This window comes from Penicillium griseofulvum (assembly GCF_001561935.1).
Source record: "Penicillium griseofulvum strain PG3 chromosome Unknown contig_79, whole genome shotgun sequence".
NCBI lineage: Eukaryota > Fungi > Ascomycota > Eurotiomycetes > Eurotiales > Aspergillaceae > Penicillium > Penicillium griseofulvum.
Window position 1 is genome coordinate 1,191,703 of NW_024467420.1, and position 22,609 is coordinate 1,214,311.

At 49.7% G+C, this 22,609-nt stretch overlaps 11 protein-coding genes across 11 annotated transcripts; 6 read left to right on the plus strand and 5 right to left on the minus strand.

The window, feature by feature from the left end:
- Positions 1–427: 427 nt before the first annotated feature.
- tpcB (metallo-beta-lactamase type thioesterase tpcB) lies at positions 428–1,417 on the plus strand (the record flags this gene model as incomplete). Its single annotated transcript, XM_040788101.1, has 2 exons — positions 428–583; positions 635–1,417. The coding sequence occupies 2 exons, from the start codon at positions 428–430 to the stop codon at positions 1,415–1,417; spliced, it is 939 nt and encodes a 312-aa protein (XP_040651873.1).
- A 342-nt stretch (positions 1,418–1,759) lies between these two features.
- On the plus strand, positions 1,760–2,954 carry tpcK (decarboxylase tpcK; the record flags this gene model as incomplete). Its single annotated transcript, XM_040788102.1, has 5 exons — positions 1,760–1,948; positions 1,998–2,063; positions 2,123–2,187; positions 2,234–2,245; positions 2,516–2,954. 5 exons carry the CDS (start codon positions 1,760–1,762, stop codon positions 2,952–2,954), a joined length of 771 nt encoding a protein of 256 aa, XP_040651874.1.
- A 425-nt stretch (positions 2,955–3,379) lies between these two features.
- tpcG (oxidoreductase tpcG) lies at positions 3,380–4,165 on the plus strand (the record flags this gene model as incomplete). Its single annotated transcript, XM_040788103.1, has 1 exon — positions 3,380–4,165. One exon carries the CDS (start codon positions 3,380–3,382, stop codon positions 4,163–4,165), a length of 786 nt encoding a protein of 261 aa, XP_040651875.1.
- A 423-nt stretch (positions 4,166–4,588) lies between these two features.
- PGRI_003910 (questin oxidase family protein) lies at positions 4,589–5,926 on the minus strand (the record flags this gene model as incomplete). Its single annotated transcript, XM_040788104.1, has 4 exons — positions 4,589–5,340; positions 5,384–5,511; positions 5,561–5,724; positions 5,771–5,926. The coding sequence occupies 4 exons, from the start codon at positions 5,924–5,926 to the stop codon at positions 4,589–4,591; spliced, it is 1,200 nt and encodes a 399-aa protein (XP_040651876.1).
- Positions 5,927–6,180: 254 nt separating this feature from the next.
- Positions 6,181–7,948, minus strand: PGRI_003920 (GMC family oxidoreductase; the record flags this gene model as incomplete). The annotated part of the gene is made up of 2 exons (XM_040788105.1): positions 6,181–7,694; positions 7,747–7,948. The coding sequence occupies 2 exons, from the start codon at positions 7,946–7,948 to the stop codon at positions 6,181–6,183; spliced, it is 1,716 nt and encodes a 571-aa protein (XP_040651877.1).
- A 662-nt stretch (positions 7,949–8,610) lies between these two features.
- On the minus strand, positions 8,611–10,672 carry tpcJ (oxidoreductase tpcJ; the record flags this gene model as incomplete). The annotated part of the gene is made up of 8 exons (XM_040788106.1): positions 8,611–9,515; positions 9,564–9,947; positions 9,997–10,014; positions 10,066–10,144; positions 10,192–10,313; positions 10,361–10,408; positions 10,454–10,523; positions 10,631–10,672. The coding sequence occupies 8 exons, from the start codon at positions 10,670–10,672 to the stop codon at positions 8,611–8,613; spliced, it is 1,668 nt and encodes a 555-aa protein (XP_040651878.1).
- A 373-nt stretch (positions 10,673–11,045) lies between these two features.
- Positions 11,046–12,026, plus strand: tpcM (methyltransferase tpcM; the record flags this gene model as incomplete). The annotated part of the gene is made up of 1 exon (XM_040788107.1): positions 11,046–12,026. One exon carries the CDS (start codon positions 11,046–11,048, stop codon positions 12,024–12,026), a length of 981 nt encoding a protein of 326 aa, XP_040651879.1.
- Positions 12,027–12,767: 741 nt separating this feature from the next.
- On the plus strand, positions 12,768–14,039 carry PGRI_003950 (uncharacterized protein; the record flags this gene model as incomplete). Its single annotated transcript, XM_040788108.1, has 4 exons — positions 12,768–12,870; positions 12,922–13,524; positions 13,573–13,733; positions 13,782–14,039. 4 exons carry the CDS (start codon positions 12,768–12,770, stop codon positions 14,037–14,039), a joined length of 1,125 nt encoding a protein of 374 aa, XP_040651880.1.
- A 364-nt stretch (positions 14,040–14,403) lies between these two features.
- Positions 14,404–15,640, plus strand: PGRI_003960 (Aldolase-type TIM barrel; the record flags this gene model as incomplete). Its single annotated transcript, XM_040788109.1, has 2 exons — positions 14,404–15,454; positions 15,504–15,640. The coding sequence occupies 2 exons, from the start codon at positions 14,404–14,406 to the stop codon at positions 15,638–15,640; spliced, it is 1,188 nt and encodes a 395-aa protein (XP_040651881.1).
- A 78-nt stretch (positions 15,641–15,718) lies between these two features.
- On the minus strand, positions 15,719–19,600 carry PGRI_003970 (5-oxoprolinase; the record flags this gene model as incomplete). The annotated part of the gene is made up of 2 exons (XM_040788110.1): positions 15,719–17,038; positions 17,090–19,600. 2 exons carry the CDS (start codon positions 19,598–19,600, stop codon positions 15,719–15,721), a joined length of 3,831 nt encoding a protein of 1,276 aa, XP_040651882.1.
- Positions 19,601–20,078: 478 nt separating this feature from the next.
- On the minus strand, positions 20,079–22,572 carry PGRI_003980 (transcription factor domain-containing protein; the record flags this gene model as incomplete). The annotated part of the gene is made up of 10 exons (XM_040788111.1): positions 20,079–20,587; positions 20,654–21,038; positions 21,228–21,303; positions 21,358–21,482; positions 21,531–21,702; positions 21,862–22,039; positions 22,099–22,227; positions 22,285–22,325; positions 22,420–22,486; positions 22,554–22,572. 10 exons carry the CDS (start codon positions 22,570–22,572, stop codon positions 20,079–20,081), a joined length of 1,701 nt encoding a protein of 566 aa, XP_040651883.1.
- Between the last annotated feature and the right edge of the window lie 37 nt (positions 22,573–22,609).

Sequence of the window (22,609 nt, forward strand, 5' to 3'; positions counted from 1 at the left end):
GGACGGACCTCCCTCGAGTTTGGGGTAAGGACATCCATGGTGGGAAGGGAATCCCAACTACTTGAGCGGGAATCCAGGACGGAAGATCATCCACGAAGGGGCAGGAGATGCGCGAACAGGATAACAGAATAGAAAGGTCTTGAGAGTTGGAGAGAGTAGGTTGAGAACGAGAGCAATAGCTCATATGTAGGAGATTTGCTACGGCTATCTCGAATGAGTGTAACGTATCCCGACCCCGGGCATTACAGATAATGGATCATGGATGGCCTCGGCAATAATCCATAGGATTCATTCGGAATGCGAGAGATTCGGGGTAGAGAGAGGTGGTCGGGTCAGCACTGATGTTGTATCGGGCTTTGGAGTAGACAATATCATTCCTTTTGACATGTTTGACTCTTTCTCGGTTCAAGCTATTCAACAAAAAATTATGGGTGAAGGTGGTTATCGTCAGATTAACAAGGCCCTGAATATCGGTGCCTTTGAACACTATCTCGTCACGCAGCACGCCCGTCTCCCCGACCTGGCCAATGTGGAACAACTCAGTCCTCGCGTGATACGAGTCCTGGGACAGAACCCTGGAAAAGTATGTCTAAGAGTACTAAATGGCTATAGGAGAAGAGGCTAATAATCTTAGTTCACCCTACAAGGAACCAACACCTATATCATAGGGACAGGCTCGCACCGACTGATCATCGACACGGGCCAGGGCATCCCAGAATGGGCTGATCTCATTGCATCGACCCTGACGGATAACTCCATCTATCTGTCCCATATTTTTCTCACCCACTGGCATGGTGACCATACGGGTGGTGTTCCAGATCTCATTCGGCTTTACCCAGAGCTGTCGCAGTGTGTATACAAGAACACGCCTGGCCGAAACCAACAACCTATTGAAGATGGCCAGCGATTTACAGTGGAAGGTGCCACGATCCGTGCAGTTCATACCCAGGGACACTCCCATGATCATATGTGTTTTGTACTCGAGGAGGAAAATGCCATGTTTACGGGAGACAACATTCTGGGCCATGGGAGCAGCGCCGTGGAGGAACTCGGCGTATACATGACATCCTTGGATAAAATGCAGGCCCAGGGATGTACTATTGGCTACCCCGCTCACGGTATTGTCATCACCGATCTCCCGGCCAAGATTACAGTGGAGCTGGCGCAGAAGAAAAGACGGGAAGCCCAGGTCCTGCGGACGCTAACCGAGAGCCGACGACAATACGGACGGAAGATAGCCAGTATGACGGTCAAAGAGTTGGTCACTAATATGTACGGAGAGGGCATTGCCGATGAGGTAAAGCAGCAGGCACTAGAGCCATTCATGGACGAAGTTTTGAGGAAGTTGGCCGAGGATGGCCAGGTAGCCTTTGAGCTTCGAGGCGGCGAGAAGAAATGGTTTGCCATTGGTATTTAGTTGTCGAAGACAATGTCATTTATGTTCTTGTTTTCCTTTCCTATTTCTACTACATAGGATAAATCTGGATTGATGAAGGAACTAGAAGTTGTTGTATATTCTGCCTATTGCATCCCAATTAGGGTTGAAACATGATTCAACCAGATATAGGAGGAATATACCTCTTTAGCTGCAGTGCCTATCCCGACATCCCCCTTTGTATGATCGAGAGACAGCCCTCGGATTTAGGTAGACATAGCCGAGGAATGTAGTAGAGTCGGATTCCGCTTAGAAAGATCTCCGAATCGCAATCTTTTAAAGACCAGCGTTAACAATGCCTCCTCAAGTAACCAAATCACCAAAATGGCCACACAAGATAGCTCCCTCGAGAATCCAGCTTTGGGTCCTACCCAAAAGCTCCTCTGCCTCACAATCTGTGGTTACCGAAAACCCGGAATGAGTGAAGAAGACTACCGGCACCATATGACCAAAATCTCGGCGCCCATGACCAAAGACCTGATGGCCAAATATGGAATCGTGCGCTGGACACAGGTGAGCTCGGGAATTGCTTACAGGCCTCGGACACCGGCTAATTCCACAGATCCACAACACCAGCGCCACCCGTGCCCTGATGGGGGAGATCTTCGACCCCCAATTTGCCAATGTGGTTGGCTATTTAGCCAGGCAGTGTTTAGGGATATTGAGGACTACAAGCGTATGAAGCAGGATCCCTGGTACAAAGAGCATTTGATCGGGGATCATGAGAACTTTGCCGATACCAAAAGAAGCCAGTAGGTTAATTTTTCCGAATGAATGAGTCCTGACTAACAATTGAAGGATGACTATTGGGTGGGTGGAGGAGTTCGTCAGGGATGGGAAGGCTGTTTAGTCCGATTTTGATATATAAGTTATGTTTTCACGTTCACATTTACATGTAAACGGCTCAGATAATCACCAAGTAACGATATCCTTTCGATGTTAGTTATTCAATCTCGTTATACACCATGGTATTCGATGTCCATCCTGTCATCGGGGCTGAAGCCCTCGCTGTGATCACAGGATCTTTCCTCGCAGGCACGTAGCATAATTCATGGATTTCAATTATGCTCACTAATGGAGACTAGGCGCAATGATGAATATTTCTCTTCTGACTATTCCGGTTCTCCTCGATACAACCCCAGAACCAACACACCTGATCGATCAGTGGGTTCGAGTGTACCACTACGGTCATCGCGTCCTACCCGCGCTATCGGTAGCCACCGGTCTCCTCTACGCCTGGACGGTGGCACAGAAGAGAAAGTCAGGCCATCCATGGCGCATCTTTGCACTAGCAGGTGTGACTACTATGAGCATGTTGCCCTTTACCTGGACCGTGATGCTGCCGACCAACAGTACGCTCTTCGCCACCCAGATCGCGAACCATGCAGGACAAGTCGTGGCTTTTGATGCCGCTGTAGATCTTGTCAACAAGTGGACTGTACCACACACTTCAAGGGCTCTGCTACCATTGACAGGGGCGATTATGGGCTGGGTCGGGACATTGCGGCAGTTGAACTGATTTCATCGGACTTGACAATTATAAGCCCGTGTAGTCCGGAGTTTCTTCTTGTACTCAGTATTTACTAAGATACTGTCAGAATAAACCATTATCATTCATTAATCCGAGTTCAAACAAGCCTCAGTCGTTACGAAGTGGAGAGCTCGAGTTCAATGATGTCGGAATCCGATACCCTAACCGTCGGGACCCGATGATTTCCCTCTTGCAGCTCAACCAACCAAATTGCCATATTTTAAACGTCGGAGATTAGCTAGTCATCTAGTCATCATAGTGCTTGACTGAGGGGGAGAAGTGAGAATTATTTTCCCGAGCCTACCCCGGACTCCGTTCGGCATGGGATACGCAAGACCATCGCGAATGAAGAGCACCATGATGCTCTACAAAGCCACGAGTAATCCATGCACCTTAAAGTCTTACTCCAATAGATGAACGAAGATATGGCGTCTACTTATGCCATCCTCGGAGCGACAGGAAACTGCGGCAGTTCCCTCATCCAGATTCTCCTTCAGAACCCGAATGCCTCAATCCACGCCTACTGCCGCAACAAGGCAAAACTAGAGAAGAAACTCCCAAACGAGGTCAAAGACCCTCGAGTTCAGGTCTTTGCAGGCCCAATCAGTGATGAAAGATTATTGGCCGACTGCATCCGCGGGTGCAAGGCTATTTTCCTCGTCGTCACAATGAACGACAATCTACCCGGCTGTCGAGTAGCCGAGGACACAGCCCGTGGAGTTGTTTCTGTGCTGAAGAATATGGACCCCAAACCCATGCCCAAGATTGTAGTTCTCTCGTCCGCCACTATCGATCCACACTTGTCACGCAACATGCCGTGGTGGTTCCATCCTATCATGATCCGCGCTGGATCTTACGTTTACGACGACCTACGTGTGCAGGAAAAGTTCTTGCGTGAGCAGGAGGACTGGCTGACTACAATCTATATCAAGCCTGGTGGTTTGGCAATCGATCAGCCTCGGGGGTATCGGCTCGACTTTGACAGGGAGACATCTTTTATCGCGTACATTGATCTGGCTGCGGCTATGGTCGAGGCTGTTGAGGATGTTGATGGTCGATATGATTTCAGGAATGTCAGTGTCGTTAACACCGGACGAAGTGCTGCTTTTCCGTCAGGAACGCCCTTGTGTATCCTGTGTGGTCTATTAAGCCATTACTTTCCTTGGCTACATGCTTATTTGCCTAAGTCGGGATCGTAATGGTGCGCAGAAAAGAGGCTTGACAACCAGCAGCCCTTCTCCTTGCTCCATTTTTGGATTACTTCATTTACCTCTCGCCCTCTTTAATATATATTATAGTGTGGAGACCACGTATTCAGCATATTAAGTATACTATCTGAGAAGACCACCGAGAAGACATTACGGGGCCACTCAGGCGACCTAGTATTGTTGCATAATGAATAAAGCGTTAATATAGGCAATATCCTATGTAGTTGTGCCCCTGCTTGAGTAGTCGGTGCATGCACTGGTAAGAGGGAAGTATCTCAGCGCTTAAAGGGCCGTACGCTTTCCATCGAGACCTAGACTTCAAGCTGTTTAAATCCCCCGGACAGAAGACTAATGGCATCTATCTATCCCTTAATGCGCAGAAGCCGTTTAAAGTTCCAATTAGTTGCAGCTGAGCTATTCAACCCCTTCCACTCCCCTCCCAAAGCCCGTCCACCCATTGAAATCTTGAACAAATAGAACAGCACTCGCCAGATACTGACCACTCTTCCATCCCCAAGTTTCCTCAGCAACCTTCAAAGCCCTCAAAACCTTCAGACGATGCGAATCATACCCAAAATCCCCAGAAAACGCCTGGGCCTTCACAAAGTCCCAATCCTTCTCACTCTCCACGACCGACGGCAACTTCAGATGAGAAGTATCCGGCCTCAACTGGGCAATATACAGATACAACACAAACATCCAATATTGCCGGATCACAGGAGTCACCCACTCCGACGGAAAGTGAGGCAGAAGCAGACGGACAGCATGTCCCACGGTCAACATGTGTGCAAAATAAAAATCATATTGATGTTCCGGACTTGGGGTCGAGATGGTCAGTAAGACCGCCAGATCTAGAATTTCCTCCAGTTGGCGGTCCGGATCGCTGACCTCCCACGCCTGCCAGTATTCCAAGAGAGCGGGTTCGGCTGCGCCGAAGATGGCGAAGATGTTGGCGTAGCCAGGAAGATCGAACAGATTATCGAAGCGGGGGTCGGCATGGACTTTCGTTAAGATCTCCCTGAGGGAGAAATTCACAACCGATGATGGCAGGTCCATAAATCTGAATGTATAGTCCCGCTCTGTGCAGGCGAGACTGAGTGCTTCAGTTGCTACCTGAGGACATTGGAGTTCGTAGGCGTAGGCGAGATGGATCAAAGGATGACCCACTAATTTGTTAGTTTATTCTTTCTTTGAGAGGAGAGTACTAACAGCCACCGATAAATCCATTAATTAATGGATTGGATGAGTCAAAGAGATATTGATTCACCACTGATTTCCAGTCTCCATTCGCCTGGGAGACTTCTTGGTCGAAAAACTCGGTGAAAGAGTTGGTATAGCTAAGAGCTAGATTAGTTGCGACTGGGAATGTTGAAGATTACAAAATACCTCTTGTTATTTATCAAGTCCTGCCAATTCTCACGAGTAACACCCTCCCGGATAAAAAGATCGTTCTCTGTTTTTTTCTCGTAGTTTAGTCCCACCGTTTCAGTCTGATACATCTCCTTCATCTGGTCAACAGAGGCCCCAAGACAGTAGGCGGATCCCAATTTCTATTTGATTAGCCGAAAATACCGGAAGGAATATACATTGTCTTACATGGGGAACATGACTGTGAAAGAGGAGTTTTGGCCCAAGCAGCAGGGCGACCTCTCTGTGACCTTGCTGGAGCAAAGCATAGAGGGTCTTGGAACGCTCATCAGATTCGGTTGGGATATTGTAGGACGGTACAGGAGAGAGATTCGACGATGCCATTGTGTGAAAATTTGATTCGCATCAATCTATTGACATCACCGGAGGGAATACATAATTAATCTTATGTATCTGGTCCAGATATAGCGATTCCCTAAAGAATGAATAATACGATTACCGGAGCCCGACATCGAACGCCGAGATTCGGAAGATTCGATAGGTATACACTTAATAGGCCTCCACACTGATCATTGAACGATATCGGATCCCGATATATCTGTCATAGAGATTGTACCGTGCAGTGTAAATAATGAGAATCATCGATGTCTATCTGCTAGGCGAATATCTCCCGCAGCGCGATGCGCTAGCGCATACACCGATGCCTCCGGATGACAAGTTGGCGGATATGGGAAGGTGCTGGAGTCGACAACGCGTATGCCCTTCAAGCCCTTCAGTCTCCAGTTCTTGTCCAGAGACTTACCAATAGGAACTGTACCGGCCGGATGGTGAAACGAATATGATTGCTTTTGGATGGCGGACCAGACATCCTGATCAGACGTGACATTCGGACCAGGATACCACTCTCTGACCACAACCGATTTGAGGGGATCAGAGGCCATGATTTCGCGCAATTTTTTGTAGGCCCAAAGCATAACGGCCCGGTCAGCCGGGGTACCGTAGTAATTGGAGTTGATGATTGGGTGGTCGTGGTAGTCGGAGGAGTTGAGTGTCAAGGTCCCGGCGGCCTCGGGTTGAACTAGACTCGCCCACGCTGTGACGGTACTGATGTTGGGGGTGGCTGGGTGGAAGGGCACAGTACTATATTCCATCAGAACGTGGGGACGGTCCGCAGGTAGGGAGGTATAGTGGGAGCCATTGATGCCATCGAAGACGGAGTCTGGCGCGCGGAAGGTGGCGAAAAGCAGTCCGTTGCATAGGGCCAGGGGACCAGAGGCATTTTCCTCGTACTGTTTCTCTGCCAGGGCGCTTTCTGTGGCATTTACAGCCCATTGCCAGACGGTCATGATGTCATTCGTGACTTCGACCTGGACGGTTGCGAACGGGTGGTCATACAGCTGGGCCCCAACAGAAGGGATGTCTGCCACGAGGGGTATGTCAAACTTGGAAAGCTCTGCGGCGGGTCCGACGCCAGAGAGTTTCAATATTTTGGGTGTGTTGATTGCTCCGCCGCTGACGATGATCTCCTTTGCAGGGAGCACGTGGACCTCGTTGGACACGGTATCAAGGTAGGTGACGTTGATGGCCTTTTTGCCGGCAAATCCGATGCGCTGCACCCATGCATTGGGGATCATTTGCACATTGGGTCTAGTTTCTAAATGAAGACCGAAGGTATTTCGTGCATAGGAGCGCGTGCGATTAGACACGCGAATTGATTGCAGCCCTTTGGTCATACCCAGTCCAGTTCCGTCGGTTAGATCAACCTCATGTACGCCGAGGGAGCTTTCTAGTGCCTGCGCGAAGGGTTCGTCGAAGCCCGTGCCTGTCGGGACTCGGCTAACTTCTAGTGGTCCTTTGCCGTAAGTAGATGTGTTGACAAACTGGGGATAGTCGGCTGGTTGATCGGTATAATGGGTTGTGGCCTTGAAATCCTCTAGCAGCGAGTTCCATGCCAGCCCCGGATTGCCTGACAGTTGGGCCCATTCATCAAAGAGAGAGGCAGAACCTCTACAGTACGCCATGCCATTGACCGCTGTGCCCCCTCCGAAGACCCGGCCCTGGTTGAGGCCTGGTGCCTGACCGTCGAGGTTGGGGTCGGGCTGAGATGAATACTCCCAGAAAGATCCAGAGATCATGGGATAGTATGCAGGAGCTGGAATCACATTAGCTGTAACTCTTTAGTACTTTTTCGACCTGAAACCCACTGTTTATCTTGTCATCGTTGATGCCATCGTGTCCGGCCTCTAGTAGAACTACCTGCGTCTTCGGGTTTTGCGAGAGCTCGTCGGCCAGGACAAAGCCAGCGGGCCCTGCGCCGACAATAACATAGTCTGGACGAGGCCGAGCTGCGGCTGGTAGTACCGCGATGATGGTGAGCAATGCTTGGAAGAAAAGGGCCTTCGGCATTTTTTTATTGTTTTTGGATACTGGATTGCCATTCTTGTGTCTGGGTTATATACAATGAGACACGAATTTAGGAGCTACACATCAGATAGGGTTAGTTCCACGTGAATGCAGGAACAATCAAGATCTAGAACTCCGGGAAACATTTTGAAGCACTCGGTATCCGATGGTGTCATCCATTGCGCTCGGGGCTCGTATAGGTGGGAGATTCCCCGACCTCGCTATTCACTTTAGAATACGAGTGAACATGACACCGAAACATTGGAGTAAGTGATGGTAAATTAATGGCCTGACCATGTCTATTCCCATGTTTATATTCGTTCATCCACCAAATATACGCTGATTCATGGCTTGGCCAATCATTTCCTCTCTTCTTTCCCCGCAACGGCCATCTAGATCTGAGGGGACGGGCCTATTCTCGACAAATTGGGTCGCTTCTATTACTTGTTCTTACTGTAGCCCCATTTTTTTCCTATAAATATATGGAAATGGCCAATAGTTTAGTTAGATAAGGTACGCCTTTGAATTTGCTCAGCTAATACCCCCGACACAAGTATCTAACTAACCAGCACCCTGGAGTGAGCGTAGGTGCCCGCGGGCTTGTAGACCTGACCATTTTCTGCTATGTAGAAAAATTCAAAATTCTGAATATATACAGGCCCAAATCAAATCCCCGAATCCTCCTGTGTCGTATTATTCGGAATATTGTGGTTATTATACCAGTCCGTCCACTCGTTACAACGATCCTCCAACTCGGGCAAAACCCCAGCCTTCTGCATCATGGGCTTTATCCGACTGGGCTGTTCAAGGAACTGGAGTCCGAGTCCGGCACTAGCATGCCAAGCAATATGGCAATGCATCAGCCAGGCACCAGGGTTATTGATTTGGAAAGCAATCCAGAGATACCCCCCAATGGGACAGTTGGCAACATCTCTCCTGGCGGGGTTATCCAGATTGGGAACCAAGTCCTCGGGGAAGGGTCCCTCACCCTGAGCCAGAATGACATAGTCATGACCGTGTAAGTGGATAGGATGAACCGACCGAGGGATGGTTCGTTCCGTGGCAGCATCGCTTAATGTGTAGTTATTCAGGATGAGGAAGTACACCCAGTCCCCAGTCTCAAAGTCTAGCGTGATGGGTGTGGTGTCAGGTGGAAATTCAGAGTCCTCGTCCAAGGTGAGTTTCTTGACACTGGGATCGGTCCAGTCGAGGTAGATGCTCCGGTTGGTTAGTAGCCAGGTGTGGATGCGAGAGTTGGGGTCCGACACGTTAGGCCACGCCTGCAATCCAATGCGCAGATAGTCCGGTGTATCGAAGCTGTTCACGTTCTGGCCCACATGCCTCTTCACAATAGGAACGAGACTCTCTGGTGGGGGATCTTGACAACCAAATCCGTAGTGCTGCTCGCTAACAGGAGGGGTATAGGGATCGCTGGTATCCTGAGCATCGTATCGGATGATTCCGAGTCGGGACTCCCATGTGTCGATGTCACAGTAGTTGGCGTGCATCCAGAAGTTCGTCCCGTTGGTAAAATCGGCATCCGCTTCGATCAGAATCTCATAGCGTTGTCCTGATATTGGTCAGCTTTAAACTTGGATATAGCGCCTACATAACATACCGATGCCAACAATCAAAACATCCGTCTCATACGGTTCGATGGGCACAAAGTCATTTTGGATGACGGTGAATTTATGCCCATCGATCCAAAACTTGTACGTGAGGAGACTTCCCGCATTCACCAGACCAAGTTTGTATGTGGTTCCTTTTTTGAAGACGATCTCGTGTCGTTCCCGCTTTCCAGTGCATCGGGGGTCCGTGGAAGGATCGCAATCAAAGACACCTTTTCCATTCATAACATCACTCGATGGCATGGGGGCGTGTGGTGTCAGGATCTCGATAGGATACAGTCCGAAAGCATCGGCATGGTACCAATCGCTCATAAGAATCGGGCCCAGATCGACATCGTAGTCCATACTACTTGGTCCGTTGATTTTTAGCGCCCCTGTTTGCTTTATTATTTACTGTTCATCATGTAGCAAATAGTGCCTTACCATAGACCCCATTTGTGTCTAGAAAATTAGTCAACAACCTGGTAGAGGAAATGGTAAATTGTCTCTTACACTGGATACTGAAGTGGGAATGATACCAAGAGGTCCCGTATTGCATAGCCCTGAACTCGTAGACTTGTGACGACCCTGGCTAAAAGAGAGTCAGCACTTTGATCAGTTGCAATTGTGAGGACTCACCTTGCTTGGACATTGAGTCACACCTGGAACGCCATCCAACCAATTTGTCATGGATTGGCGGATTCCGTGCCAGTGCATGGCGGTGCCATTATCGTTGGTCAAGTTGTTATGCACCGTGATCCCTAGCCCATGTTTAGCTCCATACAGCAAAAGATATCAATCTACTTACGCAGAGTATCACCCCAATTGGCCTCAATGGTTGGTCCCGGGTATTGTCCTATGAGAGTTAGCAACTGATAACTATAAAGAAAAGCTAACATACCATTGACTACCATTCCATCAGTCAGGTATCCATCCGGAGCGATGACTTGGTTGGATACGGTAAGCTCGTACTGTAGAAGTCTAAATGAGGATTATGGTCATGAGAGGAAATAGAGGCATTACTTCAACTAGTTTACCAGGGGGGATTTTCTTTTCATAGTCGGTATGAATATCGAACCCAGGGATCCAGCAATCTCTCGAGTGTCGTGAATGAACACATTTCTTGGGATTTGGCCGCGCTGAGACGGTCCACAGGAAGATCACCAGAGTTAGTAGTTGCCGTATGAACATAATAAAGTGACCTGTTGGTATCAATGTCCTATACTAAAAGCCTATTAGATCCAATAGACTATATAAGAGAAGATATCCAGGGCTCGGGATCCGATTCGACTCATCGCCGTTCATGATAGTTTCAGTGAGAGAAGATGCGTAGGGCTCGGGTTCCGGCTTTGTTTGAACACCGTTCTCAACATTCTCCAGGGCCCCTTTCGGAAACCTTAAAAGGTATAAGATGCAAACATCTAGCCTAGACGGTCATTAGAATATCTCTAGAAAAGAAACAGTCACCTCCAGTAAGCTTCTTCCATCTAGCCATGTCACACACATCGACTCGGCTCGAGACGCCCTTCACCACCGCCGCCCTAGGCAGCGATGTGTCGTTCTGGAAATCCTACATTGCCTCACGTCCCACCCCATCAGAAGATTTCTTTCGTCTCATCAATAAATACCATGCAAACCACGGTGATGGTCGCATGGAAGTGGCACACGATGTGGGCACAGGACCAGGAAATATCGCAGCCAGACTGGCGCCGTACTATGATCAAGTAGTTGGCTCAGACGTGAACGAGCAGGCCTTGGACGCAGCACCAAAGCTAATCTCGCCGGACCTCTTGAAGAGAATGACCTTTATCCGGAGCCCCGCCGAGGGTCTCGTCACCGCTGGTCTCCCCACGAACTTGCAGCAGACGGACCTACTTGTCGTTAGCGAATGTATGCCCCTCCTCGATGCCCCCAGAGCGCTGGAAGCCTTCCACGCCCTGATGCGGCCCGGTGGAACCCTCGCCATCTACTTTTACGGACGCCCTATCTTCCAAGACCCGGTGTGCGATGCGATCTACGATCGCATGGCGACACGCATCTGCCGATTCCTGCTTCCCTTCCAAGGCACCCCCGGTGAACCATTCCACCGACGCGGAGCTGAAGGTCTTGTTAGTTATCTAGACAACATTGCCCTGCCGGCAAGCGACTGGGAGAATGTGGAGCGCCACAAGTGGAACTGCGACTACCCGCTGCTGTTCAATAGTCCTGAGGGGTTCGACTTTGAATTTCACCCCGTCGATCGCCGCGCAGAAGGCGAAATCACCCATGACATCGTGGACCGAGAGTTCTGGGCGCATGACTGGGACGCCGACGATGTCAAGGCCTACCTTGACTCGGTGTACCCCCACTACCGTAGCCAAGCCGGCGAAAAATATGCGGAGATTGAGGCGATGCGCGAGGAGCTTCGGGCAGCGATGGGCGGGAAGCAGAAGGTCACCTTTTCCGTGGTGCTTGTTCTGGGCACCAGGAAATAATACATCGATACGTTGTTGGATTAAGCATAGTCGTCTTTTGGTCTTTGTTGTCTTCATTTTGCGGTATCTCCGTACTCATTTGACCGCTAAGCAACTTAATATACCTACCTAACCAGACTCACTTAGTTCATCATGAAATTTATCGTATTCATCGTAAATTCAATCAAACAAACTTCACTCACCCAGCTTCGGTTGATTTCTAAGCGCTTGAGACAGGGGTAAGTCTGACTTGGGGTTGCTAAAGCCGACCTGCACCCCCGGACCCCGCATGAATTTCGAGCAGGGAAGAGAGAAATGGACGGACTTCACTCAATCAATTACGGACCACAATATTAATGAGGCGAGTTGGATTGCTAAGCACTTCAAAAACGCGCCGTTAACCCAAAATCCGACGATGTTGACAGGGGTTTAGGATGATTGCTAAGCCCGACAAAAGCCGACCACCCATGCAAGTGACATGCACCATCGGATCCCGACAGATGAACTTCAAACAAACAAAGGGAAACAGAAGGAGTTAAGCATTTAAAGCCGTAACAATACCAAAACACATCTCAAAGGGGACTGGGCAGCCGACGATGGGTTCGTCCAGCGTGCTATTAAGGCGACGCCTCTCCCGAGGTCTCCCTTCTGTGTTGTGGCATTCGAATCAAATCTCGAAGTGCTAGATTAAGTGAACTGAAACTTCAGAGCAGCTCTACTATTACAGCAAACTCCATATCCAAGCTACGCCAATCCAAGAAAATGCCTCCTCCACCTCCTCCTCCTAAGAGCGTCCTGGGCCGCCACCGTCTCCTGGCCCCCTCGGCGTCGGTGCGTGTCAGCCCGCTGTCGCTGGGCGGCATGAGTAATAATTCTTTTCATGTCTATCAGAATGCATACTAACATTGTTATTTAGGTCTAGGCGACAACTGGAAGGGCATGATGGGTGAATGCACAAAGGAACAGGCATTCGAGCTTCTAGACGCCTACTACGACCTAGGAGGTAATTTCATCGACACTGCCAACATGTACCAATTTGGCCAGAGCGAAGAGTGGATCGGCGAGTGGCTACAGAAGACAGGCCGACGGTCCGAGATCGTACTCTCAACCAAGTACACCCTGAGCCCGATCTTCGGCAAGTCCGTGCAACAGAGCAACTACGGCGGCACAGGCACCAAAAGCATGCGCGTGGCTGTCGACGACAGCCTGAGGCGTCTTCAAGTCGATTATATTGACCTGTACTATGTCCATGCTTGGGACTTTGCCACATCCATCCCTGAGTTGATGCAATCACTCAATACCCTCGTGCAGCAGGGCAAGGTCCTGTATCTCGGGATCAGCGACACTCCCGCTTGGGTCGTTACCAAGGCTAATGCGTATGCGCGCGAGCATGGTCTCCGTCCTTTCTCGGTCTATCAGGGTCGCTATTCAGCTATGATTCGCGATCTCGAGCGTGATATCATCCCCATGGCTCGGGATGAGGGCATGGCTATTCACCCGTGGGGTGTGCTCGGCAGTGGTAAGTCTTTTTCCACCAACATATTCATCATTTTATTAACTACGGTAGGATACTTCCGCTCACCTGATGCCGCCCCCAAGGAAGGTGGTCGTCACACGCCTCATATGAAGTTAGGCCGCGAAGAACAGGTTTCGGCCGCCTTGGATGTTGTCGCCAAGCGCCATCAAGTACCCATTACATCTGTGGCACTTTCCTATGTACTGCAGAAGGTAAAAGAACATTGATCCCATAAACCTTTCTTTCACTAACCGGTTCAGGCTCCGTATATCTTCCCCATGGTTGGCGGAAACAAGGTCTCTCAGCTAAAGGCCAATGTCGAGGCCTTGAGCCTCGAGCTCACTCCCGAGGATGTGGCAGAGGTTGACAAGGGCTACGACTTTGATCTTGGCTTCCCACACAACTTCCTCAACTTGGCTGGCTTTATGCCCCAGGGTCCACAGCATGTGTCCTTCCTTGCTGGCTTGGGTCATTTCGACTATGTCGAGCCTACCACTGCAATTAAGCCTCAGAAGTAGTCGAAGCAGTCACACTGTGAATGAATGAAAAGCGCCCTGGTGAGGCAGAACCAGGATCCCGATATGCATTTGACTTGTTTGCTTCGGGGTTCTTGATGATTCCTAAGGATGAACCTTATGATCGTCCTGGGCAATTATGTGTCCCAAAGAGAACTCGGAAGCTAGCTATAACAATTCGGCAATCGCTTTTACTTGAAATAGACATAGCCGGGCCGGAATGAGTGGCCGAGTGGTTAAGGTTTCCGACCGGGGCCGATTTCGGGGCCGGGTTATCAGATCTTCTACGAAGTATATATTTCAATTGACCACCACATTCCGTGATCCTTTTCTTTACTTCGTATTCCAAGCTATAACAATAACTACAATGGCAAACACAAATATTCCTCATTCTTCTCTATGTGTTACTACGACAGACTTTGAAAAGGTCGCAAAGAATGTCCTTTCGGAAAAGTCATGGGTGTATGCATCAAGCTCAGCTGCTACAGGCCTGTCAATGAAGACCAATCTTAATGACTGGTCTCTGATCAACTTCCGGCCCAGGATCCTAAGGAGTGTCGATTCAATGGATACTCGAAGGAACATCTTGGGACATACCTCCCAATTCCCATTCTTCGTATCGGCTATGGGTACACTGGGCAGCTCGCACCCTGGCGCTGAGCCCCTGCTAGTGAGAGGAGCGACCCGCAAAGGCATGCACACTATGATCAGTACAGCATCTACGAAGCCACTTGAAGAGATCATGGATGCTCATCTGGACGAACAACGGCTACTTGGCAATCAAAGCCCTTCGAACTTGTCATTCCAACTCTATGTGCCGGTGGATCGGACAAGAGCCAAATCGCTCATTGAAAGGGTCAAGGCGGCCGGGTATCAAAGTCTATGGGTAACAGTCGACACTTCAACACTAGGAAAGCGTACTGCGGATCGTTACCTCCAAGCACAAGAAAATCTCGACGCTGGTTTGGCTGAAAGTGCAAGGGAAATTCACGATGAGAACGACTTCGCGCCAGCATTTGGGGGGCGGCAGGTTCCCGGTTCGGTGGATGCTGGTCTCACTTGGGAGGATTTAGATTGGATTTCATCAGAGTGGGGCGGGCCACTAGTTCTCAAGGGGATTCAAAGCGTGGAGGACGTGAAGCTGGCTGTACAACATAATGTGCAGGGGATCCTATTGAGCAATCATGGAGGCAGGCAGATACATTCCGCCCCAAGCTCATTGATGACGCTCCTGGAGATTCGCAAATACTACCCAGAGGCTTTCGACAAGCTCCAGGTTTTTGTCGACGGAGGTCTTCGCGACGGAGCGGATGTCCTCAAGGCGTTGTGTCTCGGAGCCACTGCGGTTGGAGTGGGTCGGCCTTACTACTATGCCCTCGCGGCATACGGCGCAGAAGGAGTGGAAAGATGTACAGACAGTAAGTTAGGAGTAGCCCTTAAGTCAATATCAAGCTAACAGACTCGCAGTCCTCGCTGAAGAACTTGAAATCACGATGAAGATGCTTGGTGTCTCTTCTCTAGACCAATTGCGACCGGAGATGGTAAACACCAGCCGACTTTTGAACGAAATGTGGCGTCCTATTAATGCAAAGTCCAAGTTGTGAAAAAGAAATTTGTATCTCTACCTAGGTATCTAATTGAGATTGGTATACTAAAAATGTCATGCTCGTTATATAACCCATTCAAACAGCGCCCCAGCCACCACCGCCGGGAGTATTGATCACAATCCGGTCGTGTGTCTTCATCGACACGGTGTTTTTGCCGCCGATGTTGACACGACGCTCCGCGCCAGTTTCCTCATCCCGCGTAATCCACAGATTGAATCCGGTCTGCGCATCCTCCCCGCCTTCGATTCCGTAAGGCCGGTGGACACGACGCTCAGACAGAATTGAACATTGAATTGGTGAAAGGAATTCGATATCGCGAACCACTCCCTCACCACCAGGGTTCTTGCCCTTTCCGCCAGAGCCCTCACGTAGAGTGAACTGGCGGAGCATCGTCGGATAGCGCTTTTCCAGGATTTCGGGATCGGTAATCCGCGTGTTGGTCATGTGAACATGAATACCAGACTCGCCCTTCCAAGTTGGGCCAGCACCGCTACCACCGGCGATGGTTTCGTAATATCCAAATCCAGGCTTGATGACAGCACCGGTGGACGGGTCAAGCTTGGCGTCTGTGCCGAATGTGAGGTTGTTACAGCAGCCCTGAGATGCGGCACAAGCCTGGAAGGCTTTGAACACGACGTCAGTGATGCGCTGTGATGTCACGACGTTGCCGCCAACGACGGCAGCAGTCTTGCTCGGTGACAGAATGCTGGATGTTGGGACACGAATGTCAATTGGCGCCAGACATCCCTGGTTCAGTGGTACATCTGCATTGATCATGCAGCGTAGGCAGTAAATAATGGCTGAGTGGGTAATGGCAATGGGAGCGTTCCAACTGCCGTATACCTCAGGACCAGTTCCCTCGAAGTCGAAAATCGCTGATCCATCGGTACCATCAATGGTGACCTTAAGTCGAATTGGGGTACCGTCGTCCATGTAGTCGACCGACTCTAATGGCTCACCATTGAACTTCTTATATAGCTCTTTGAGAAGATTGCGGACAGCAGACTCGGCGGTTGCCTGGATGGCGTACATGTACTTTTGCACGGTCTGAGTCCCATATTCGTTGAACAGAGCCTGGATCAAGCTGATTCCACGAGCGTTGGCGGCAATCTGTGCCTTCAGATCGGACAAGTTGTCGCTAATGCAGCGTGCTCCAGCACAGCCGGGGTACTGTGAGGGCTTTGTGACCAGCAATTCAACCAAACGGGCCTCATCCAAGACGCCATCGCTGACAATCTTGTCGCCCTCAATGGCGGCGCCTTCTTGCCACAGCTCGGTGGATTTAGGGGGCATTGATCCAGGCAGGATACCACCAATATCAGCATGGTGGCCACGGGAAGCCACGTAGAACATGATCTCGGAGCCTCCGGGTCGGTCAAAGACTGGTGTAATGATCTATGCAAATATTAGTATCTGATGAGGGTATTCAAAGTGAAGAAGACTAACTGTAATATCGGGAAGATGGGTTCCTCCGCAGCTAGGGTGGTTAGCCACGAGAACATCACCATCCTTCAAGTTGCCAAGCCACTTCTCATGCTGATAGCGCACGGCAAATTGCATCGATCCAAGATGAACCGGCACGTGAGGTGCATTGGCCACCAAACCTCCATCCGGGGAGAATAGAGCGCAAGAGAAATCCAGTCGCTCCTTGATGTTAGTTGAAACGGAAGTCTTTTGCAGTGTACGACCCATCTGCTCAGCGATGGACATGAAGCGGTGTCCAAAGATAGTAAGTCTGATGGGGTCGATACCGGATGACACGGCGCTTCCGGAAGAGGTTGGCTCATCCTTGAGGTCGATGACAACGCAAGTGTCGAGCAGGTTCGCCACTGCGTTAGGAGCCACAACAATTGTTTGAGTCTGGTCAATAATGACAGCCGGGCCATGGATACGGGAATTCTTCTCCAATTCACCTAGAAGGTAAACTGGTGTATCAGTCCGACTCGATCCGCCAAAGTAGGCCGAAGTGGTGTTGTTCGGGGCTGTCACGACATCTCGCATAGTGGCTGCCTTCAGCTGAACCAAGGGGCTTTCCTCCGAGCGCACCTTAGATGAAGCAATAGTTCGCACTCGAACGTCATCAACAAGAACAGGTCGGTCAGAGTTGAAGTTGAATTCGCGGCGGTGACGAATGCGGAACTCCTCTAGGAAATCTGCTGAGTTCTCTGGCTTCAGGATCATCAGACTGGTGTCGGAACCTTCGTAGCGCATGTTCAAGTATTGCTCGTGGCGCACTTGGGTGGAAGGGAAGCCTTGGGATTCCATATCCTTGGTTGCTGATGCCGACAGGTCCTCGAGGTGTTGAAGAAGAGCCGTTTGTGATGACAGGTAGACAGATGAAACAGGCTCCTGTGACTCCTTGACAACCTCTGCCAAAGCAAGACCATATGCTGACAGAATAGAAGAGTACTTGTGAATGATAATGCGGGAGATCCCGAGGGTCTTGGCCACGGAGCAGGCGTGCTGGCCACCAGCACCTCCGAAGCATGCCAAATGATGAGATGCAGTCTCATAGCCACGAGCCTCTGTGAGGTTGCGGATTGGCCGGGACATAGCCTCATCTGCAACATTGAGGAATCCAAGTGCAACTTCCTCTGCGGAAAACTCTGGCTGCCCTTGTTGTTTGCGTTCGATGTTGATCTTTTGTGTGAGTTCATTGAATAGGCGTGTAGTCGTCTCTGTATCCAGGGCCTCGTTCTCATTAGGACCGAAGATCTTGGGGAAGTACTCCGGCAGAAGACGGCCTAGGAACAGATTGGCATCTGTGACTGTGAGGGGGCCACCCTTTCGGTAGCATGCAGGGCCAGGATGAGCACTTGCAGACTCAGGCCCGACATAGAACAGGCCATTGCGCCAGGTGAGGATGGAGCCACCGCCAGCAGCGACAGTGATGATATCAAGCTGAGGAGACTGGATCATCACACCTGCAACCTTGGATGCAAATACATGGTCAAGGTGGCCATCAAATCTGGAGACATCTGTACTGGTACCACCCATGTCGAAACCGATGACGGGGGTCTTCTCTGTGGGATCCCAGCTGGTTGCTGCAAAGCCGACCACTCCAGCTGCGGGGCCGGACAAAATCGCTTTCAATCCGCTGAATTTACGGAAATCGACCAGTCCACCATCTGATTGCATGAACTCAAATCGGCAATCTTGCTGGCTCTCCAAGCCACCTTCAAAGCTGGAAGATATGGAGTCAATGTATGTCTTAATAACGGGTGTAAGGTAGGCATCGGCGGCGGCCGACATGCCACGAGGCACGATCTTGATCATGGGCTGAAGTTTTGAAGAGAGGGTGACCGAGAATCCCATCTCTTGAGCCAGCTCGCCAATTTGACGCTCGTGCTCAGGGTAAGCGTATGAATGCAATAGCGCCACAGAGATTGACAGAATCCCTTCCTTCTTTAGTCGTTGGAGCTCTGCCTTGACCTGAGCGATGTCAAGCTCTTGCACCACACGAAATTTCTCTCCAGTGGTTCCCTCTACTACCCGGCAATCTGAGAAGCAGTCGCTATCAGCAGATGGATGGCAAGATAGCACACGCTCGTTGACTTCGACAACACTCTCCGGGAGTACTCCGGGGCGAGCCATTGATAGGTCGAAAATGGCGGGGCGAGATTGGTCGCCAATTTTTAATAAATCTTTGAATCCTTTAGTTGTGAAGAGGACTGAACGAGCACCCTTGCGCTCGAGCAAGGCATTGGTGGCGACGGTTGTGCCCATGCGTAGGCAACCAATGCGGTCAAGTTTCAATGGTTGGCCTCGCGGATGTGACTCCCCGGTTGCCAACTCTAGGATGCGACGGATACCCTCAGTTGGAGCATCTTGATAGTTAGAGGGATCGACAGATAGGAGCTTCAAAATAATATCGGGACGGCCAGGTTGAATCGCGTGGACATCAGTAAATGTGCCACCACGATCGATGGAGATGGTGATCTTCCCTGAGTCAGACATTGTGACTAATATGAGTGGGAAGATGTGAGGTGGGTATAAATAGGTAAAAGGAGAGAACAACTAGTTAGATGCTCAGAAGGGATCTGTATTCATATATGTCACAAAGCTCGTCCCGATACCCCAGAACATCTCCATGATCATCTCGTGGTTACCAATTAGATGCATATCACGTGTCGGGCCGATGGCCCCGGTTTCGGCTTCGTCGGGCCGGGACCTCCACAGGTTGATAAGCCGCGGGGTTTGGATTGAGGATGGAGGGGAAGATAGGGGCTGAAATGTGAGCTGATATGAGTAAAAATAAATTATAGCCCGCGGGCAGTTTGCGGAGAAATCAATGCAAGTCATATATTAGGCCTTCAATATTAGATTATGTGATGGTAAGTGTTTTATAAACTACATAACTACGATGTATGTTGTGCTAGCTGCTCAGCACACAATATAGCTGTTGAAATATTTGTAAATAATATATATTTTGTCTTTATCGCTTTAAAGTATTTTCAATCCAGTCAGTGTCCATGTCAATGTCGATTTGATCCAAAGCCCCTTCCCAGAGTGCTGGATCATCATTTAGATCAAACTGGAAGGCAATATCCCGGAAAGAGGGGAGATCAGGCTGCTGTGGCCAGTTATATGTAAGCACTTGCGAAGGTGCTAATTCTGCGCTCGAATCTGGAACATTATCTGATACATTTGCGCCATTTTCGGTCATGGGCGTTACAGGGCCCCTGTGACCTACAGCAAGCGAATTTGCTGTATCAGTATTATTTTGTTCGGTGCGTCTAGGTCCAATGGCTGCCTGTAGCTCCAACAATAATCTGTGACGTGAGTCCAAATATGTATTTCCGCGATCTGCCATACCGCGAAGAAGGCTCAGTGCGGTCTCCATGGCCCGGGCGTTGGTCTCATCAGGCGGAAACGCGGCATTCACCATGACCAGCAGCAGTGCAGCGGAGAAGATATATTCGCCGTCGAGGTATCCATATGTAGCTATACAGCTCGTTTAGTCAGATAATTTCATAACAGAAGAAATGTGGTTGTATGGTGATCGCCTACCAACGAGATTATGTTTTGCAGCTGCATCCATGATCACAGTGGTTGCTCGTGCTGCTGTGATGCAGCTGTCAATGACGGCGACAGTATTGGGAGCCAGGCCCTCTTTCCAATCTTCTGTTGCGGATCCAAGGGCTTCTGCGTCAAGTCGCCTTTGGATCACATAGAAGACTAACGGGCGTGCGGTCATGTTCACGCATGAGTAGAAGTGCAAATTGATCGAGACTGACTCTCGATTGATATGGGTATCGAGTGTAGCAAAATCGATACGAAGTCGGTCTGGTACTTGCCGCAGCCAGGCAGAAAGGTCATTTGTAATACTTTGGACAGAAGCAACCAAGTTGGATCCTGATCCTGGTTTCTTTCTGTAGATTTCTGATGTGGCCATCTAGGTCAGCTTAGCTATACAAGGAATATACAAAGGGTTGTACCTTCCCCGATCCGCCCCAATATACGGGATAGTTGGGTATAATGGGTGAGCACGGTTGATGGCCATGGATCCCAATTCGATCCGCCCTAGATGGAGAAAATCAAATCAGCCGATGCCTTTGTAGACATACTATAGGGGGTAACATACCACAGTTGTGGGCCAGGATATCCCAATATCTTCATCATGAATTGTAATAGGATTGCCAGACTTGACCGAGAGTAGCCTATTCAAAGTATAAGTACCGAGTTTGTATCACTAAGAGAATTGGGCAAATTACCTGTCCAAGCTATAAACAGACCACCAAGCCCGACGTCGACGATTGCGATCTTCTTCGGTTATTGAGGGATCAGACACCTCTTGGTGAAGACCTAGCGAGATAGCCATTCGCAGAGCGAGTCCAATCTGACGTCGTTAGCGGTACAGCCGAAAATCAATTGAAGTGATACATACGTATAGGAACGCAGCGTCCCGCCTGTTCAGATTCTGCATATAGTATGCCACATAGCATAGCACCTCCACGAAGAGAATCGAGCCCTCTTCGTGAATATCTGGCAAGAAACGTAACGCATGCTTGAAATATTTGAAACCTGGGGGACCTTCCTCGCCAATCCACTGATTCACACTATACATCAAGCCAAAAGAAATAACTAACAATGTTTGGCAGTATACCAGACAGGATTCACGGTGTGAAAAGTCAAGTGGTTGGTGATAGACTAGATCGAGCCGTTCTTCAAATACCATGGGTTGAATAAGGGAGAAAATGGTACCGATGTAAGCGTACTGTACCCAGAATAGTCGCTTTGCGAACTCGAAAGGTGGTAATTGAGGCAATGAGGAGCCAATTGGTCTTTTCAATGATGAAGGGTCATCGTAAAGTGGGCGCACGTCCCATGCAAGGTTTGTGGAGCCAGGATTGAGCCGTTTCGCGAGATGTGTGGTGGACGAAGCACCCACGAAATCTGAGGAAAGGTTAGCAGAATGATAATAAGAATGAGACATCCTTCCGTAAAAGACGTACGATGTTCTCCGGATCGATTCAAGAACAGATTGTCTGTTCCTTTGTACCACCAGTCGTCGCGTTCTGGTGGCCCCTCAGAGTAGCGATTGGATATAGATGGCTCACTTGACGGCGTCGGATGACTACCTTCTATCCCGGATGGTTAAATTGGCTCCAGGCGACTACTTGAGTAGGTATGAAACCTACCTCGCGATGCAGGAGCTTGCGCTTGTAATTGACGATAGTAGCTGCAAAATGAGTCAGCATTGACCCTTTTTCAACGATCTTGGACGGACTTTACCTCTCCGTTATGGAGACTCGTTTTTCAGCCTCTGAATATACACAATTCTTGCCGGCATCCACGCATGCTGCACAAGGGTGGGGTGGATTGCCAGCGCAGCGAGTTTTTCTAGAACGGCAGCGGTTACAGGCTACCATCGACCTTCTTGAGCGGTCTTCTGATTGACGTGAGATACCTGCATTTCCAAGGACCATTTTTTGAGGCTATATCTCAGATGTTTTAAGATCTGAT